Below are 22,285 nucleotides of genomic sequence, written 5' to 3'. Positions count from 1 at the left end.
TGACGGTTTATAACCGCCGTTTTTACCTGGGTTTAATGGCATCCTCCTCATTTAAAATGGCATTTGTAACCGCCGTTTTTACCTGGGTTTAATGGCATCCTCCTCATTTAAAATGGCATTTGTAACCGCCGTTTTTACCTGGATTTAATGGCATCCTTCTCATTAAAAATGGCGTTTATAACCGCCGTTTTTACCTGTATTTAATGGCATCCTTTTCGTTTAAAATGTCATTTTTTAACTGCCGTTTTTACCGGTTAAAAATGATATTTTTTATCTTTTAAAAATGCAGTTTTTACTATTATTTTTATCTTGCTAAATAAATAATTTTTTTATTAAAATTCCACAATAACAAAATCATAATCCATAGACAAAATATTATATAACTCAAAGTATTAAACATAATATATGATTTTTTAGTATTACAAATAAAAAATAATAACTCTTATACAAAGTATCAAACTAAGAAATATTGTTAGTTCTATTACATTGGGAGTGATGCTCAACAAATTTGCTACAGATCATTCCAACATTTTCATTGTTCATGTCCGTGTAAATAAATATTACATGCAAAAGAAAATTGAACGTTAGAAATAAATAGTTGCTCAAATAAATAGCAAACTGCCAGCATTTTGAAGAATTAAAAACTACACCAACAGTCTCACAAGAGGGACTAGATATTAAAAAATTTATCCATATATATATTCTAAAGGTAAGAAAATTATTCTTGTATGCACATTTTGATTTTTTTAGTCAACTCATCATCATCCTCAAGATTTCTATCTAGACCTCCATTTGCATCTCGTCTCCTTTTTGCAGAATTAGCACTGCCATTGCTGCTTTTATCCAACTTGTAATACTCATTAATAGTATTTTCAATGGTTTCCAGTATTTGATCACCATAATTGCTTACCTTGGCCCTATGTTAAACAGAAACATCTGTGAATGCCGACTCAATTAACCAGTACATTTGATTAATTCGTAGAATGAACTTACTTGCTCATGCCATTGAGTTCAAGGAGTTTTTCCTTTGTTCTTGGTACTTTCTTGCTCATCAGCTGCAACAGAGAATTACTATATAACAGAAACAGCAGCTCATCAGATGCGTAGCATTCAAAGACAAAATTTCAATTAAATTAAACTATTCATAATCCATTACTGCACAAGATTAAATGAGCTCTATACAGAGAACTTGTGTAACTAACCAGAATACGTGGTGAGCTAAGACATTATCTCCAGATTCACCAAGAATAGTTGCTCGCAGCAACCGCAGTGCTGAGTATAACTTTGCTGAAAGATTCTGAAATAAAGTTCTATCAAAGACAATTCAAGACAGATTAGAAAATTGAACAAAGTTGTGATTTTGAAAGTGTATGAAATAGTTTATAAGTTACACCTTGATGAGATGTTTAATTATGAACTAGTAAATTAATTATTTTTATTTTTACGAGTCTATAAAATAAACTTAAAAAACACTTGTGTGTGTACTCTTAACAAATATGTTCTAAAATTTTATTTTCATCCAAATTTTAATTATATTATTAAATTTCTTGAATATATGATTATTTTTATATTAAAAATATATAAAACACATCTATTATGCAACAATCCGTAAAAATAATAATAATAATAATAATAATAATAATAATAATAATAATAATAATTACCATTATTTATCTTAAGAAAAAATAATAACAAAGGGCTGGGTTATTCATGGTTTGCAAAGATTTGGTTTTCATAACCATAAGTCAATCAAACTCAGAATAGTCACACACAATATGAATCCAATAAAGAAAATCTATTCATCACCATTGCATATTCCAAAAAGGACCAAAATGAAAGAAATTATTCACCGTATGATTTTCCACTTTGATTGGTGAATAAGCCATGAATTCAGATCATTGTCTCTCAAATAGGAAACACATCTCCCATTTTTTAATAATTAATTAATATTATTACAACATTATTAAAACCTCATTTATTTTTTTATTAATTTTTTTATAACCCTCCAATTTCCATTCACTAGTCATATCAATTCAATCCCAACCACTCCAATTCCCTTTCACTGCTTCCATACTCTTTCATTCTCAGACACAATAAACTTTCTTCATTCATAGCTACTGTGTTACTTACATCAAACACATTGGTCAAATAATTAAAGCCCTCTCTTCCACCCTAGAGTAGTAGTAAAGAAAACCCTTCACTATATTTTCACTGATCATGGCTCCACCTGCATGTAGATCCTACTCTCTACTACTACATGGACTCATCAAATTTCTCACTGTGCTTTTCATGTTTTCCCTCTGCATTCTACCTCCCAAATCAGGTAAAAAAAAATTATTCCGTCAACTGTTCCTATTCCGTTAGAAATACAAGAAGATAAAGCAAGTAAATTCATATATAAATGAATTCTTCAGATTGATCATAAAGCTAGGAGCAGTCAGACAATTATGTCCCAATGATGAAGACAAGAGTAAGGATATGAATATTACCTATCTCTATAACTTTGTTCTTTGATGCATTCTTCAAAGTAGATAAGGCCACTTTTCCTGTATAAGATTTAGTACTCAAGTGATACCCCTAAAATGCTTTTATACAAGCATAAAGCACCTGAATCCTTGTTAGATGCAGTAAATCAAACATGTATATAACAAAGCATATAAATATCTCACATAAAAAATTTTTAATTGTAGGATTTATCTTCTTCATCAGGTCTTCCAAAATGGAAGAATCCCATGGATTAATGCCAATGTTTCCCAACTCTGTGGATCCCTTATAATCAATCTGAAATTAAAAAATAAAATGAAATATATACAAAAGAATTCTTAAACTGTAAATACAGTCAGTGTTAGTAAATCTCAATTCAGGAGACACAACATTGAGGAAATATGTCAATCTTGAGGAAATATGTCAATGTGAGAAATAAAATAAATAAATAATGTGTTTTGCAAAGGCAGTGTTTGATTCATCTACTACTTGAACAAACCTTTGGCTAATTGGGAAGCAATAAATTACCTACCAACAATCACAAAGCACAAAGGCTATTCAATAAAAGAGTATAAGGAAGTTGGTGTTTTCTCTATTTTTATTTATCTTTCCTTTCCTACTAGTTTGGCTCATTTTGCCTAAAGGATTAACTTCTTTGTGAATAGGCATACCTTCTGCCTTTCAGCAGCCTTCCAAGTTTCAGATATTCTCTGGTGACATAATGCCTGTGCCTTCTTCAAGCACTCAATTGGCTCTGCATTCCTATTGAACATTGACCCAAATAACTAAAATTACAGTCAAGGCAACCCAACTTGAAGTATCAAAACAAACAAGTATTGAAGATTCGACTTAACACAGCACTGACCTGGAAATACCAAAAAGAAGTAACGTAAATCATTAAAAGAATAATCAAGTTGCCTCCATATTACCAACATAAAGAGAGAAAATTATTAATCAATTACATCAAAGACTAATTACTTATTCCAGAAATTCAATCATTAAACTTAATGATTAATGAGCAAGACACACAAAGAAAATACTAAAACTTCCAGAACCAAGTCTAGCAAATTCACCAACTAAGAACATGAGAATATGGAGAATAAGACTAATTAGTAAACAACAACTGCATCAAGAATGGTCCCCAAGCTCAAAAACCACAATCTGAATGACCAAAACCCAACAAACCAATTGCAAAGTAACATCACCTACCAAAGACAAGTTCAAATGTTCTGTAAAAAATAAAACTTAGCAAAAGATATGTGAAACCAGCTGGTAACAGCTTAGAAAAACAAATAAGAAGAAACCTTTACACGAGAAACAATAAGAAAGCGTTAACAGCACAGAAAACCAGCAATTCAATTATCACGTAGCAAATGAATTGTAAAAACAAAGTTGAAGATGGAATTAACGGAAATATATCGATGAAAGTAGAATCAGATCGAAAATATTACCCTAAGCGACCAGAATTCAAAAGAGAATAAGTTTCCAGATTTGGGAATCACTGAAGCCCCCCTCTAGTCTTCAAGACTAACGATCTATGAAAAAGAAAACCTACGGAATAGGAAGAAAGAAGATTACAGAGAGATAAAGCTATAATTAGTTTTATAAAATTGAAGAAAAATGTGATTAAGGAATTCTTCTATACCCCTTTTAATTCAATTTCAAATGCTTGCACCTGATATCAATACAAAATTAGTCATATAACTAGTCATATCAAAATCCTAGTAAACAACAGAGCCTAGAGTATACATGTTGTGAACAGCTCAATCAATCACTATATATATATATATATGAACGAGAACAAGGAAGAGATATAATTATTATTAATACCATTATCAAACAGCAGAAACAAAAGAAGAGTATGTGAAGAAATTATACTTTTAAATGTAGTTTACTTTTAATACCTATCAAACGCCAATAGAATGCTTCAACAAAAGACTCGATCGTGGAGCTGCAGAGAAACAAAAATCCCCAAAAATCAGCAACAAAAACAATTTTAAATTAATCTCCAAAGAAGGATTTACCATCGTGGCTTTCTCTTTCTCTCTTTCTGTAAATGAGCGATCTGACTATCTAGCTTTCACGGCCTCTCTGGTACCATGTTTTCGATTTTCTACAAACAAATAAAGAAGAGAGGTCAAACGGTGATAATAATTAATTAATTAATAATTATTAATTGTTGTGAATAAATAACGAGCATGGAAATTGGGAAATCAGGATTTGACGAAACTTCATGCACAGATTTATTGATCAACGATTTAAAATTACAATTTTAATTAGGGATTTTAAAAAATGACAATGATTAACCAACACAAGATATCGGTGAAAACGACGACGATTGCAAAAACTGCGCAACACAGTGAAAATTCAAACGAAAAGAAGAAGAAGAAGAAAAGTTGCACTAGTGGATTTGGATTGAGTTAGGTTGCATGGAGGTGAAGGATGAGAGAAATGGAGAAAGGAAACTGGGTGTGCAGTGTAGAGATCTATGAGTGGCTCACGCCTTGATCGAAATTCATGAGATTTTCATTTAAGCAAACCAAAAATCAGCAAAAACGAAGAAACCAAAACGAAGAAGCTCTCCGTGTAAAGAACTTGAGAGGGAGCTGCAGAGAAACAAATCAATAACTATTTCAGTTTAACTTGAGAAGGAGAGGTACCTAGAGAAATGGTAACCGGCGGAGAGAGGAGAAGCCAGAGAGGGAAGAACGGTGTTGTCGGAGGGCTTCTTTACACGGAGGAGACGAAGAAGAGAGAAGGGAGATCGAGAGTGCTGTCTGGATGTGTTTCGTTTAATGAGCTAGGGTTCCAGTTATTTTGTTTTATATACGTATGAAAATGGCGGTTCAAAAGCACAATAATCACCTGAACCGCCACCAAACACAAAGTTAATTATGGCAGCAACTAACAATGCCATAATAACCGGGTATTACGGCGGTTCTTTAAAACCGCCGTAATATTAATGCCATTTTAAACTCTTTTTTTTGTAGTGACCATTAGAATCAGCAGAACTTAGGAGCTAGATGAAGCGAGTATTAGAAGCGATAAACCCGTCGTTCTAATACCAACCTGCCTTATAACCTTTCTGCATCGAATCTATCTTGTATCTTTCGCTTTGCGCAGACTTTTAAGCTATAAGAATATCCTGGATTTGCAAACTAAGCATGTCAAATCTTTCTGTTTTTCTTTGACATGTTTAAGAAGGGAAGTTACGTTAGTATGAATCTTTTCTATTTTATATCAATTTTCGAGGGCGAAAATTTTTGTAAGGTGGGTAAAATGTAGCGACCCTCAATTTTAAAAATATAAATATAAATAATTTATAATTTATTTTATAAAATTAGAATTCTTTATTTTTATAAAATTATTTTTATTATCAGTAATTGAACTAATTTTATAATAATTTGAATTTAATCAAATCCATATTATTATTATTATTATAAACATTAGATACAATTGTCATGAGTATTATATGTATTATGAGTTTATATAGTTTTAAACCCTAGTATTATGTATTTATTATTGTTATTATATTCACTACGTTGTTGTTATTATTATTATTATTATTATTATTATTATTATTATTATTACATGATCATCATTGCTATTGCTAGTATTATTATTACTATTATTAATTATAAAGGATGAAAATTAAAGACGGTTTATATTTTGGATTAAGTTACATATATATATATATTATCACTATCATTATGCATATATACATACATATAAATATATAATAATAATAATAAAGAAAGCCAAGGCAGCTTATAAGCCTTCATAAGTCATATGTATACATATATATACATATATATATATATATGAACATCGTAAGAAAGAAAAAAAAGAGAGAGAATAGCGTAACGAAGAGGAAAAAAGAAATAACGTAAATCCCTTCGAACTTCCGGCTTCGATTTCTTGCAATTCGTAACTCCAATCAAAAATCTAATCCGGTAAAAGTATTTGTATCCTCCTCCTCTACACGTTGGCACCACTTTTGGTCGGTGAAAGTTGACGGTGACGTAGCTCCTTTATCTCTTGGGTTTGGCCAACGGGAGTTTTAGGAGACACAGACGATTTTGGACGTTTTCTTCTTCGATAGCTCAGTCAGAAAGCTTCTCCGGAGCTTTGAATATTTTGATTCTGTACGAAGGTATGGTTTTGGTTTCTCGTAGTTAATGTTTAATGTCACATGAAAACTTAGCTAGAAGACCTTAAGATAGGAATGAACTGAAAGAATAATTGATGGATTGTGTATATGGTATAAAATGTGTGGTTTAGCTGTTGTCAATAATTTGCTGTTGAAATTGGTTGATTTTGGGAAAAAATTTAATATTGGTATTTGTTTGATTTTGAAATAATTTGTTACTGGAAGTGATTTGAAGGGCTGAGAGGTGTTTGATTTGATAGTTGGGACCCTTGAAGGGTGGCAGAAATTTGAGTCTTAGAAGAGGTATTGCCAAAGTTTCTATAAGAATTAGAGTTTTGATTTGAGGTGTTATTCTAAAAAGGAAAGAGATTATTATGTAGCTTGTGTATCTGAGACTATTTGTTGACCCTCTGTCGCAAGATGTGACCAGGCACTTTAACTCCTCGGATTCCCCCATGGGCATGCATATATATATAAATATTAAATATTATATTTGAGCTTGGAGTGTGACTCCATGAAATATTATATTTGAGCTTGGAGTTTAACTCCATGGAATATTATTGAGCTTGGGGATGCTCTCACAGAGAGACTGTCCAATGGTTAACTACCAGGACATGTCAGGTTGGCTGTATAACCGACAGATGAGACTCATCAGCCATAGGACAGACATACATCATATGCATTTGTTTGTTTGCTTAAGTGTGCATTGTTTTAGTTTGCTTAACTGTTTAATTCTGCTTATCCGCTACTTGTTCTACTTGCTGTAAATGCTTCTCTATCTGTGTTTTCCTTGCTTGAACTGTATGTGTATGTTTTCTGAGAAATCCCTCTTGACGAAGGTGTGAGGGGAGAGGGTTGTTCCACCAGTGATTCAGAGGATTTGAGGAGACAGAATGTGAAGTATTCGGTTAAAGTTAGATTCAGGACTTGAATACCTTAGACAACTTACCTAATTTCTGGTTTAGTTGAATTCTTAAGCTGAAATCTGAGTGTCGAAGTTCTAGGAATGCCTCTGGCTCTCCCGAGACCTTTTATATTAACTATGCGGGCACCTTTACAATACTGAGAACCTCCGATTTTCATTCCATACTATGTTGTTGTTTTTCAGATGCAGGTCGAAAGGTATCTCATTAGGCGTCTGGACACCTGAAGCGAAGTGGTTACTGTGTTATTTTGTTGTGCAGTGATGTATATACACGTACTTAGCTTCCTCTCCACATAACTTATTCTTTTTGATCCTCTTAGAGGTTTATGGAGAGGCAGGATTTTGTTTATGTACGTCTTGGATTATGGATATGTATATATATATATATATATATATATATATATATATATATGTAAATATTCTCCGGCCAGCCTTGACTTCGCAGACTGAGTTAGGAGCTTGTTATTTTGTACCTTTAGCTTTCTATTCCGACTTTTATTAGCTTACGTTTGATAGTTATATTTTTCCTCACACGCAAGTTGTTCCGTTTTCGGAGCGTGGCGCTTTTCATTTTGCGATTTTGTTTTACCCATTTTTCAAGGCTCCTAGTCTATTATATTCTTTCTACTATTATAAGTATGTATTTTAATTTTTAGAAGTCGTAATACCTCGCCACCTCTATTTTACGACTTAAGCGTAAAGTTTTGGGTGGTAGAGTGTTACATTATGGTATCAGAGCAGTTCGTTCCTGTAGAGCCTGAGGGATGGACTGATTATGCTTCTGGGCATACTCTGGGTGTGTGTATGTGCTATTAGGATATCTGATTGATCAGATGTTTATTTTCACTGTAAGCATGGATGGTTATCCGTTTGTAGTTGTGTGTGCTTCGATTTGTTATGTTTTAATTTTGACCAAGTTACACTGGATGTTCATTACAGTAACGTATAGGATGTTTAGTTTAGCTATATTAGTGGATGGTTATTGATCACCTATTTCAATATGAACAGATATGGCTAATTTACCAAACAACTTTGATAAATCCGGGATTCTAAGCTGTAAAAATTCATAGATCCTTTTAAGAGTAACAAAACCAATAAATCATTGTAATGTTAGCAAGAAAAAAAAATACATCATGAATCAAATCTTTCTAATGTGGCATAAACAAATACCTAAGCATATCAGCAATAAGTAAAATAATTATAATATGGTAGTTCAATTCACTGTAGCTAAACCTAAGTACGCAAGTTCTTCTTCCCTTTGCACATTGCCCCTTCGGTAATCCTTCCGCACGTTCAATCAATGACCTCGTGCTAGGTGCAGTGTATGGTGAACTAACTTCCTTCTTCTTGTTCCGTGGTGCATTGCGCCGAATAGGTTTAACCTTGTCCTTCAATAATGAAATAAGCTAGTGAACCAATGCATTGTGTGGGCCACAGATAATGTCTAGCATCAAATATTGGCCTAAAAGATAATAAAATATTATGATGATGTATTGAGGCAGATAATAAAATATTGGCCTAAAAAATTATAGCCTTTTTCTTATATCTGCTATGTTATGGACGATATATAAAGATCAAACCTCAAAAATTCCCTTTTGTCACCATCCATAATTAAGATAAAAAAAAACAAATTCATAAAGTCATAGCAGCGAATACAAAATCCAACTGTCCAACCACAAAAATTAAGTAATGATCCAAATAAGTAAGGTCAATGTCTATGATATACACCAACCATCCATTACCCTATTAAAGCGATCATCCAAATTGCGTACGAATATTACTAACATAAAAAGAAGAGGAGCACAGCCGTCTATTACAACCTCAACAATCATCAATGTTAACTACTTTCACACAATCCATCGACTAGGCATAAAAAATAGAAGAAAGAAATACAATGTAACGAAGATATAATAACAGGTTTGCACAAATTAAAATAAACAATTGGGGAGAGATATAGATAGATGATCCTACTGAATTTGTTAGTGTGAATCAATCTATGCGCCCCAAAAGAAACAAGTTAGTGGAGAGGGTGGAAGCGTGCTCAAATCCAAAAAGAGAATAGATGTTTGCATTATTTTCAGGAATCTTTGCCTATATGTTGGCTCTTTTCTTTGCTCAATTAAATTAAATACATCTAATTCATATAAACACAATATTATTCTTTCTTAACTAATATATATACATATATACATGAATGAGCAAGGGAATTAAAAGAAGATAAAGACAGCGAAGAATTAAGGGGTTGTTAAGAAATTAAATAAACTAAAGGAATTCCATGGAAATGGCAATAATTAGAAGGGCATATATACTTCTAGTGGTCCTCAATAATCTTGGTTGTATCAACGCAAAGGAGAAATCCTTCACCAAATGGCATGCGATTAAATGACACAAAAGACACATTCAAGAATTCATTCCTCTTCAGCGACTGGGAGGGTTGCAGGTTGCGGCGCTCACGGTTCTTTGGGGATGTTCAGCGACCGGGAGGATTTTGATGGGGAGGGAAACGGCGTCAACCAGCATCCTTGGGATTTTGGGGAGAAATTGAAAATATCAAAAAATTGAGTGGTGTGGTAAATTAAACAGACATAAGAAAATTAGGGTTATTGATGGGTTAATTTTCTGTTTTAATTTTAATTGGGCTTAATAAACAGCCAATTGTAACTATTGTATACATATTTTATTGTTTTCCTAGCAGGACTCAATAAAATTTTGTGAACATTTATTGTCATAAAATTAATTTTATTATTTTATTCGAGCATAATAAACACAAACTTGATTATTAATTGGTGCAAGATTTCTTTTTGAAAATATTATTGAATCGGACAAAATACGATGTTCACAACTGCCTCTCTTTATTCATTGCTTATTTGATAAAAGGAATAAATAATAGTTTATATCTTATCAAATTAAGAAATGAATATGTATTTTGTTTTATCGAAAAGATGAAAAGATAAAAATAAAATATAACTATGCAAATAATGAGATATTGTTGATCGGAAAAATATTTTTGATGAAGGTGAATTGTTTGAATCGATAAAGTGGTCGAAAACATAAGCAGTGACATGTGTGCAAGCGTTAGATGGAGGTTTTTAATACGGATTCGATTTTGAGATTTCTTGATAAATCGAGCAAGTCAAATCGAATGGGATATCTGAATTGCATATTCAAAAAGTTGATTCGAGTAGTTATAGTAGTGAAAAAGTTAAGGGTTTTTCATCACGAAGAAATTATTGGGAATGTGGACAATTAAAAGGCGGGAATAGTTACCAAGGGAAAAGCATTCGAAATTTCAAATTTATAGCTAATAGTTAATTGTAATTAATTAATTGTAATTAATTGTCAATTACTAAAGGTAGATTATAAATACTAGGAAGTCTTAAGAAATTAGGGTTGAAATTTTGTTTCAGAAATACACTCAAGCACACTCACATCCCCAAAGAATTTTTGAGTATGCATTCGAGTTCAGTTTTTGTAGGATTCCTTCCATATTTTTAATCTTTCATTTACATTTTCTGTAAACTCTATTTTCAAGTAAATTTATCTTTTAAGCAATCTTTAATTTTCATGTTCAATTTACATTTTAGTACCTTTACTTTTTATGTTAAAGCCCTTTGATTCAGTTGAAGGCATTTTATTGTCTTGTTTAATTTCAACGCATTTTTTTTCATTTCTAGTTAATACTTTCTTTTCGAAAACGTTATTTTGTCATCTTTTATTTTAAATTACATAATTTAATTTGTCTTTATTTCCAAATCTCATCTAATCGAAGACACTTTGATGCACTTCTAAAAAATTGGTACCTATAAAGAGGAGTAGGTTTCGCTCCCAAACCATTAGATATCGAACCACTATCGATTTGCTAAAAATCGACAAACAGATATGGAGATAAACTCGTAAGAACTAAATAAAATGAAGCAAAATGAATACTTTTCAGTTTTGTCTTTCTTTTTTTTCTTTTTCTTTTTAAATTTAAATACGAAGATCGAATTAAACACAATGATTTAAAAGAAGGGCATTGCTACTGTGTAGGTGAAAGATTCTTTCTACCTATATAAAGATCATATGTCTGGTATGAAAATAGGACACTTGTATAATATAAAAATGTGTGTTGAGAGTTGAGACAACAGTTTTATGAGAATATAAAAAAGCTGTGGTTTCAGAAATAGTAGGCCCATATATTTTTTAATCAAGTTATAATAAAATCTGTGAAAATTGCTAATGACTAGAATTAAAAAATGAATTTTTATGCAATTATTTAAGTGTATACATTTGTAGCAATACCATTTTTAAATACGTAAATCAGAGTATTGTAAAATTTCAAAAAATTATAAAAAATAATTATTTTATATTCATAATTAACCATACCATTACAATAACTCAACAATAATATTTTTAATTCATCTTATTTAAATTATTATAAATAATAATATTGTAAAATAAGACATAATTATTTACCAATATTTTAAAAATTATATCGTTATTTATTTAGTTTACACAACAAATTAAAATTTGTAATTGGGATAAAAAAAACCCTAACACAAAATGTCATGAATTAAAAGTATATTAACTTTTTATTTATTCTTATTTTGATCTAGCATTATGCAAATTGAAATTATTGTCTATATGAGATCAGATCATTTAAAATTACAAATTGTGAGACAATAAAAAATTAAATAATAACTTCGATTATAGTTTATATTTCATATTTTGTGTTCGCTAAAAATGTTATATTGATTATTTTAAAAAAATTAAACAATAATAACAAAAAATAATTAAAAATAAATCAATAATTTAAATCTAAATACCAAAAGCATCATAAGATTTTACTCTCTATGATGTTAATTCTCTTTAGTTATTGCTCGTTTTTTATTTTGTATCTCTAGACTAAGACTCCTTAATTTCATTCTTTAATTTTTTTTATTTAATTAAATATTTATTTTTATATTTTTAAATTTATTCAATTATTTTGTATTTTATTGTGTTGTCATATTATTGTGTATATTTTTTGTTACATACTTAATAGTTATTGAATAATAAGATTCATTGGTAATTTAAATCTTAAAATATAGTAATATTAACTAGTAACAAATAACAGTTGAAATGAAAAGATAAACCTAAATACATGAATATTTATTGGTGTTTCTTCTTTTAAAATTAGCTTTAATTTTGCTGGTAATAACGATATCAACTGAAAAAAAAAATTTCAATCATAAATATTATAAGGAGTCGAATTCGTAAACTTATGAGAGTATAATTTTTAAATAGTTATTTAGTGACATATATAAAACAAAAAAAATATTTAATTATATTTTAATTTTACAATAAAATCTAAATTATATGTTGCTGTTTAAATTATTATATGTTACTGTATTATTAGTTAAAATTAAATATACCAAAATAAACCAGAATCTTAAATATACTAAGATTTATTTTAACTAATAAACTAAAATACTTGTATAAAATATTTAAACAATAACATATAATTTAGATTTTATTGTAAAATTAAAATACAATTAAATATTTTTTTGGTTTTATATATGTCACTAAATAACTATTTAAAATTCTAGTCTCATAAGATTATAAATTCGACTCCTTATAATATTCATGATTGAAATATTTATTTTTTCAGTTGATGTCGTTATTACCAGCAAAACTAGAGCTAATTTTAAAAGAAGAAACACCAATAAATATCTATATATTTAGGTTTAACTTTTCATTTCAACTGTTATTTGTTGTTAGTTAATATTACTATATTTTAAGATTTAAATTACCGATGAATCTTATTATTCAATAACTATTAAGTATGTAATAAAAAATATACACAATAATATGACAACAAAATAAAATACAAAATAATTGAATAAATTTAAAAATATAAAAACATAAAAATAAATATTTAATTAAATCAAAAGAAATTAAAGAATAAAATTAAGGAGCCTTAGTCTAGAGATACAAAATAAAAAACGAGCAACAACTAAAAAGAATTAATATCATAGAGAGTAAAATGTTATGTCTGCTTTTGGTATTTAGATTTAAATTATTGACTTGTTTTTTAATTATTTTTTGTTATTATTGTTTAATTTTTTTGAAATAATCAATATAACATTATTAGTGAACACAAAATATAAAAATATAAACTATAATCAGAGTTATTATTTAATTTGTTACTATCTCACAATTTATAATTTTAAATGATAAGATCTCGTATCGACAATTATTTTAATTTGCATAAATGTTAGATAAAAATAGATAAAAATTTAATATACTTTTAATTCATGACTTTTTGTGTTAGAGTTTTTTCATATCCCAATTACAAATTTTTATTTGTTGTGCAAACTAAAATAAATAACGATATAATTTTTAAAATATTGATAAATAATTATGTCTTATTTTATAATATTATTATTTATAATAATAATTTAAATCAGATGAAATTAAAAATATTATTGTTGAGTTATTATAATGGTATGATTAATTATTTGCGTATTTAAAAGTGGTTTTACACATATGTATATGCTTAAATAACTTTGCAAGTTTGCATAAAAACTCATTGAAAAGTTTTCACATATGCCAGTAAGTTTTATTGGCACTTTGCTATGTCATACTCATACTGCAGTGCCGTTGAGATATATAATTAAAAATGTTGATGGTGGAGATTTATTAGAAGTTTAGAACTATTATGTTCTAGAATCATAGATGGATGGTGTAAGATGTTCTCTAAACCCGTTGAACGCTTGACCTGAATACCAATAGTGGTATTAACATTGAGGCCACTTGTGGTGTGTTTTGTCAGTTTGTCGAGCCGGAATGTTGAACTCAGCTCACAAGTGGAATCGTTGGAGTGAGTGGGATTTTTTGTCATGGGCCTTTGATTTGTTTTACAAGCAGTGAGATAGATTGGGTTAACTGATATTTAAGTTTTGAAGGTGATTTGGAAGGCATGGGTTATTTTTGTTGGCCGAAAGAAAAGAAGGCTACGTTTTTTGAAACTAAAATAAGATATATATCCAACTTTATAATGTTAAGATAATTAAAATAGTTATTATTTATTTATATTTAGTGTTTAAATAGTCATAAAAAATAAGTTAATTTATGTATCATAATTTTTGAGGGTTTGTAATTAAATAAACGTTTTTGTGAAATTCATATATGTATTTTGACGTAATACTTTTAAAAGATGAAGTTAAAAATAAATACGTATGATATTTAAGTATAATTTATTTTGTTGTGAATAAATAACGTATATTTTGTCTGATATTAAATTTTTTATAAAATTTAATATTATAGTCATTAATTTTTGAATTATTTATTTTTCAATAAAATAGATATATGTTAGTTGTGTACTTTTATAGTTAATGTTTTAAAAGTATTGGAAATTTAATTTTCTAGTGATTTCATTTTCCAAAAAATGATGATATGAATAAGGGCACGATAATATTTTGAAATAATAAAAAAATATATAGTAAACGAATTAGATGGTAAATAATATATTAAAAAACGAAAGTAATTTTATAAAAACTAAAAATCGGTGGAACAAAAATTTTGTATCGATTGGAATTATATATGGAGATCAAAAGTATTTTGAATCTGAATTTTGAAATTTGTTTTAAATCAAATAGAATTGAAGAATAAATTAATAGCTATAACATATTAACATTTATAAATAACTAATTTATAAATAATATGAGTAAATTTATATTGAAATTTTGTACATAATAATAATAATATTGTATTTAAGTTAAATAGGTTGTACCATATATGTGTCAGTTACTCTTAAAAAAAAAAAAACTTAAATTCCACCTTAACAGCAACTCGTATTTTCATATCTCATTTTTATGTATATTTTGAGTAATAGTTATAGAAAATGTTAAGTACGATTTTGATGTCGAAGCTTCGAAGGTGTAGATAGAAAATTTTATTGTTCAAAATCAGTTTTTGCATACGAAATCATCGGTAAGAATTAACTTTAATTTAAAATTGTCATTTTTACTTAAACTTTATAATAATGACCAAAATACCCCTAAATAAAAAAATTATAAAATAAAATAAAAAAGAAAAAAAAACTAGAAAGAGAACGACAAGAGGGAAAGAGAGAATGGGGGGAGGGGAAGAAGGGGGAAAGGCAGTTGGTGACACCGCCTGTGATGGAGAAGACGGACGTCGATGCCAGTAGATCGGCGAGGTAGGATGTTCGCCGTGTCACCATATGGGTCCTCGTCACGAGCGCGCCGTGTCGCTGTTCTGCTCCTCGTCACGCTAGTTTGCCGCGTCGTCGTGCTCCTCCTTGTGCTCTCATGTTGTCGTTGTAACACCCTACCATACATAGTCTTATGCTTAAGTCATAATTCAGAGATGGCAAGGTATTACGACCTCTAAAACAAAAATTTTAGTACTTATAGTAGTAGGAATGATTGATTATAACTAGGAGCCTTTGTAGAAAAAGGAGGTAAACAAAAACCGCAACTCGAAAGCGCAACACTCTGATCGATAACGTAACGAGCAAAGGATAAACTAACGCAAGATCATATATATACAAAAGAGTGTCAAAAACAGGAATATCAAGACTCAAAACCCGGTTGCAAAGATAACCGGTCCGAGCATAGTAATATATACATATGATAGAATAAGAAAACCCCAAAAGAAACCCAAAGGGACACAAATACATAAAACCTATTCTCCAAAATCCCAGATAAGAGGAGTCATCACAGTTTGTATTATTTAATGGAGATAAAAGTATCTAAACAAGACATATAAACCAAAACATAGCCCCGAGAACAAAGGATCTTCGCTAAATCCAGAAGTCTCCAGCATGCCTCAACGAGAAGCCTCGCGTCCTGCATCTAAAAACCACAAAATCCGCATGGGTGAGAACCAGAGGTCCCCAGTACGGTAACAGCTTCCACATATATAATACATAATAATAGAGGAAAGCCGAAGGCAATCCTAGAACTTCCTCCAGATAATATCAAAGCTTATAAACAAGCTAAACCATAAGTGACAACTGACTAAAGATCCTTCAGTCTAACTAATACTTCCTTTTCCAATTCCTTCAGACCTCCCAACCACCAGCAGGAGTATAATATAGCAAACACAGTTATATCAGACAAAAGATTTATAAATAGGAACAAATAAGGCATTTAGGCAATTAGCAAGTAATATGCAGTCAAATAGGCAATCTCAAACAATTCATGTAGTATGCTTATGATGCATGCCTGTCCCTAGTGGCTGATGATATCATCTGTCAGTTATAGAGCCAACCCGACAAGTCCTGGTAGCTAACCATTGGACTGTCCCTCTGTCGTGCATCCCCAACTCGAGTTATACTCATCATAAACTTGATCATAATCATGATCCATATCCATCACCCTCACTGGTGAATATTTATCTATCACCATCACTGGTGAATATTTATGGGGGCGAGCTCATCCAGGCCTTTCACAGTGCCCGGCCACACTTACGACATTGGGTTAACAGAGCTTCGAGTCTCAACCTGGAGCACGTGGTGGCTAGCCACTGCTACTACCCAGGGAAACCCTCATCTCCAATGGTGGAAGTGCAAACATTCACAATTCATTCAACAACATATATGCATTTATACTTATCCATAAACATGGCTCCGCCGTAACACGGCAATAATCTAGCCATCCGGCTCACGGTTAAATCCATAACCAGCCAATTCATTAGCAATTACGGCCCTTCGGCCCATGGCACGACAAGCACTTCCACCGCCATTCTCCGCATCTCAGATAATCAACTTTGATCCTCAATGATCATCCATTTTCCCTTGCTTCACTCGCAAGTTACCACATTCACTAGCCCTTTTTTCTCATGCTAGGCATATCATAATGATTTAAGACATAAGTGGTAAGATCGGAGGCTTAGAAGTATGAAATTTGGCTTTTAAAACTCAAAAATCAACTTTGGGATGAAAACAGGTCCACGCGTACACGCACTCCACGCGCACGCGCGGATGGCCTTAAAAACTTCCCGACGCGCAAACGCGCGGATTGAAAATTAGCCAAACGACGCGCACGCGTCAGCCACGCATACACGTGGGTACTCTTGCGCCCCAGGCACAAAGCTGGCACAACTTTGGCACAACTCTCGGAAAAATGGCTGGGCATTGGGTGCAGCAAATTCGGCGCGCCCGCTCATATCACGCGCACACGTGGATGACGCTTCCTGAAAGAACGGCGCATACGCGCCAAGTGCGCCTACGCGCAAGGGGTCATTTTGCTAAAAATTTTCTAAGTTAAAAGCTGCAGAATTCACAGATTCAAACCCCAATCTTCCGACGGACATAACTTCCTCATTTTAAATCGTTTTTCACCCGTTCTTCGAACGGCATGGACATCCCGAATCCAATTTCATTTCTAAACAGGTTTGGCAGAAAACAGAGATCCGTAGTCCAAGTTATGTCCCGTCAAAGTATGCCCAAAAACCATGTTTTCATACAAAACCACAAAGTGCCATTTTCAAAACAAGCCACTTTCAACTCTTTTCAAAATCAATCAAAGCATGCCAATTTCATCCCTTTACTTTGAAATCAATCAAAATGTACCAAAATCAACATCAAGCCATCCTCAACTCACACATAAACACTTTACCAAAATTTCCAAAATCACCATATAACCATTTTAACACTTCTCAATCAATGGCTAAAGGACAAACACAATATCATGTCATACATCCTCCCTCATCCCAATTTCCAATAATACTATTTCCAATCAACAATCATTATACATAATCAACATCATACTCACCATCAACATGGTACCACCCATCAATTCAACCTCAATCATCCATCAAGCATATATCACAACATGCATTTCTCATATTTCACACAATCAAGGCATCAATATTCATAATCACATATATGAACACATCATATATTTCAACCATTCAACAACACCAACAATTCAATGCCTATCTTAGGGCCTCTAGCCTAAATATTTCCTACCACATTACATATTAGATACGGAAAACCGAAACCATACCTTAGCCGACTTCCCACGCTCAACCGGAGCACTTCCAAACCACTTGTCCACAAGCACTCAAGGTATCAACACCTCTAAGAACAGATTTTATCACACAAGCTTTCCAAAATCACTAATCAAGCTCCAATATTCACACATACACAACCTAAGCCACAATCATCATACCCATTCACAACATCTCAATACCTAAACATCATAGAACAACAAATTACACTAGGGTTAAGAATCTTACCACACCCAAGGTCCAAGGAGACAAGATTAACCTTCTCCTTCAAGAAAGTTGGGTCTTATAACATCAAAGAACCCAAAATCTCAACATTTTTGCTCATGAAACTCGAAATCAAGGGCTGGAATTTCGAATAGTAAAACGTGGCTTACCTCAAGATTAATTGTATGGGTTTTGTAGAGCTCTCCGCGGTGAACGCGTGGCCGCAAACGGAGCGGCAATCGGAGTTCTAGATCAAAAGTTATGGTGGTTTGAAGATCAACCAAGGGAGAGAACTTGAGAGAGTGTTGTTCCCCCCTCCATACCAATTTCAGCGTGTTTAGTGTGTTGTGAGGAGAGAGAGTGCTGAAAACTAGGGTTTTAGTTTAGTTTAGTTGGGCCAAGGGCCCACTTTGGGTCCGGTTGGACCGGTTTGGCCCGTTCGGTCCAATCTTGGTCCGATTTCTATAAAATTGGTACCGAAATTCTCGTCTCAATCTCCTCTATCATATTAAGCCATAAAAATAACATTTTTGGCTTTCTAGAATAAATTCTCATTTATGGGTTAATTAGCCGTTAATTAACCGGGTCTTACATTCTACCCACCTAATTGGGAATTTTGCCCACAAAATTCAAATGCAATTACCTGAGAATAAGTGCGGATAATCCGTACGCATCTCCGACTCAAGTTCCCAAGTGTGTTCCTCAACACCGCCTCGACTCCAAGCCACTTTGACTAATGAAACCTCTTTTCTACGCAATCGTTTGATACTAGTATCATCAATTCTGACTGGAGCCACTGGAAGCATCAAATCTTCCCTTAACTGAACCGATTCGGGTTCTAACACATGGCTAGCATCAGGAGTGTACTTCCGAAGCTGCGACACGTGAAACACGTCGTGCAGGTTCGAAAGATGAGGTGGTAGAGCCATCCGATATGCCACCGGTCCGACCCTCTCCAAGATCTGAAATGGACCAATGTATCGAGGATTCAACTTCTTCGCTTTAATCGCCTTACCTACTCCTGTGGTCGGAGTAACCTTAAGGAAAACATGATCTCCTTCCTCAAATTCCAAGGGCTTCCACCTCTGATCGGCGTAACTCTTTTGGTGACTCTGCGCCGTAAGCATCCTATCTCGGATTTTCTTGACTTGTTCAGTAGTCTCAGCTATCATTTCCGGCCCCAACAAGCCTTTCTCTCCAGCTTCATACCAACATAATGGAGATTGACATTTCCTCCCATACAATGCCTCATACGGAGCCATTCCGATGCTCGCATGGTAACTAATATTGTATGCAAACTCCACTAACGGCATATACCGATCCCAACTCACCGGTTGATCCAAAACACAAGCTCTCAACATATCCTCTAGGGTTTGGATCGTCCTCTCAGATTGACCATCTGTTTGAGGATGGTAAGCTATACTCAAGCTCAATCGGGTTCCAAAAGCTTTCTGAAATGCACCCCAGAATCTCGAAGTGAAACGAGGATCTCTATCAGAAATTATAGTAGCAGGTACACCATGAAGTCTCACAATTTCCTTTATGTATAACCGTGCTAGCTCCTCAAGGGTGTAAATCATCCGAATGGGCAAAAAGTGAGCTAACTTCGTCAGTCGGTCCACAATCACCCAGATAGCATCAAAACCAGTCCTAGTCCTTGGCAATCCCGACACAAAGTCCATTGCAATACTTTCCCACTTCCATTGTGGAACCTCTAAAGGTTGCAACATCCCGGAAGGTCTTTGATGTTCAATCTTTACCTTTTGACAAGTTAAGCACTTTGAAACATATTCCGCCACATCATTCTTCATACCCGGCCACCAAAACATCGCCTTTAAATCATGGTACATCTTAGTACTCCCCGGGTGAACGGAGAATCCGCTTTTGTGTGCCTCCTTTAAGATATCTTGCCTCAAAGTACCAACATCCGGCATAATGATCCTACCCTTGAATCTCCATAACCCATCTTTTTCTTCCGACACTCTCCACTGTTTTCCTTGTTTGATAGCCGGTAACACCTTCCATAACGCTTCATCATTTTCATGAGCCTTTAGGAGCTCGGACTTAAAGTCACTCGAGATTTCTAATCGGCTCAAACACAAGGTTCCAGATACTTCTCGAACACCAATTTTTAGACTCTCGAATCCCTTGAGCAACTTCTCCTCTTGAAGCATCATCCAAGACGCATATAACGACTTCCGACTTAACGCATCCGTCACTATATTCGCTTTTCCCGGATGGTAATTCAACTCAAAGTCGTAGTCCTTCAATAATTCCATCCACCTTCTCTGCCTCATATTAAGCTCTTTCTGATCAAAGAGGTATTTCAAGCTCTTGTGATCCGAGAAGACTTGGAACTTAACCCCATAGAGATAATGCCTCCACACCTTCAAGGCAAACACAACCGCAGTGAGTTCCAAATCGTGCGTAGGGTAACTAACTTCGTGAGGTCTTAACTGTCGTGAGGCATACGCCACCACATTATGATGCTGCATCAGCACGCACCCTAGACCCTTTAACGACGCATCACAGTATACCTCAAAAGGCTCGTTCGGCTCAGGTAACACTAACACAGGTGCAGTGGTCAACTTTTTCTTCAATGTTTGAAAGCTCTCCTCGCACTCAGGAGTCCAAACAAACGGAGTGTCTTTGCGAGTTAACTTTGTCAACGGCAAAGCTAATTGCGAAAAGCCTTTGATGAACCTTCGGTAATAGCCAGCTAAACCCAGAAAACTCCTTATCTCAGTTACTGTGGTTGGTTGCTTCCAATCCATCACAGCCTCTACCTAAGTTGGATCTACGGCTATTCCCTTCTTACTCACCACGTGACCCAAAAACTTCACCTCATCCTTCCAAAACTCACACTTAGACAATTTCGCATAGGGTTTCTTCTCCTTTAAAATCTACAACACGGTCCGCAAGTGTTCCGCATGCTCTTCTTCAGTCTTGGAGTAAATTAGTATATCGTCAATGAAGACAACAACGAATTTATCCAGAAACGGACGGAATACTCTATTCATGTAATCCATAAACACTGCAGGAGCGTTCGTCAACCCAAAAGACATCACAGTGTACTCGTAATGACCATAACGAGTCCTAAAAGCGGTCTTAGGGATATCCTCACCCCTCACCCTTATCTGGTGATAACCGGATCGTAAATCGATCTTAGAAAAAACCCCAGCTCCTTGTAACTGATCCATGAGATCATCAATTCTCAGCAATGGGTACTTATTCTTTATGGTGACCTTGTTCAGCTGCCTGTAATCCACACAGAGTCGCATACTTCCATCTTTCTTCTTTACCAGTAACACTAGAGCACCCACAGGGAAACACTTGGTCGAATAAAGTTCTTACCCAACAATTCCTCTAACTGAGACTTTAGCTCGGCCATCTCTAACGATGACATCCTATAAGGAGCACTTGAGATTGGTCCCGTCCCAGGCACCAACTCAATAGCAAACTCGACCTCTCGGTTAGGTGGAAATTCCTCAATATCATCGGGAAACACCTCCGGAAACTCA

General features: G+C 33.3%; 1 protein-coding gene across 1 annotated transcript; it reads right to left on the bottom strand.

Moving 5' to 3' along the window:
• Positions 1-718: 718 nt before the first annotated feature.
• Positions 719-5,401, bottom strand: LOC107604796 (uncharacterized). The gene is made up of 9 exons (XM_088490910.1): positions 5,350-5,401; positions 5,025-5,090; positions 3,292-3,349; positions 3,156-3,246; positions 2,984-3,012; positions 2,490-2,546; positions 1,203-1,310; positions 994-1,071; positions 719-917 (listed from the first exon to the last, which is right to left on the bottom strand). The coding sequence occupies exons 1-9, from the start codon at positions 5,399-5,401 to the stop codon at positions 719-721; spliced, it is 738 nt and encodes a 245-aa protein (XP_088347036.1).
• Positions 5,402-22,285: the final 16,884 nt, after the last annotated feature.

Source organism: Arachis ipaensis, chromosome B6 (assembly GCF_059453495.1).
Source record: "Arachis ipaensis isolate K30076 ecotype BB chromosome B6, ASM5945349v1, whole genome shotgun sequence".
NCBI classification, from domain to species: domain Eukaryota; kingdom Viridiplantae; phylum Streptophyta; class Magnoliopsida; order Fabales; family Fabaceae; genus Arachis; species Arachis ipaensis.
This window is presented reverse-complemented; position numbering and strand designations above follow the sequence as displayed.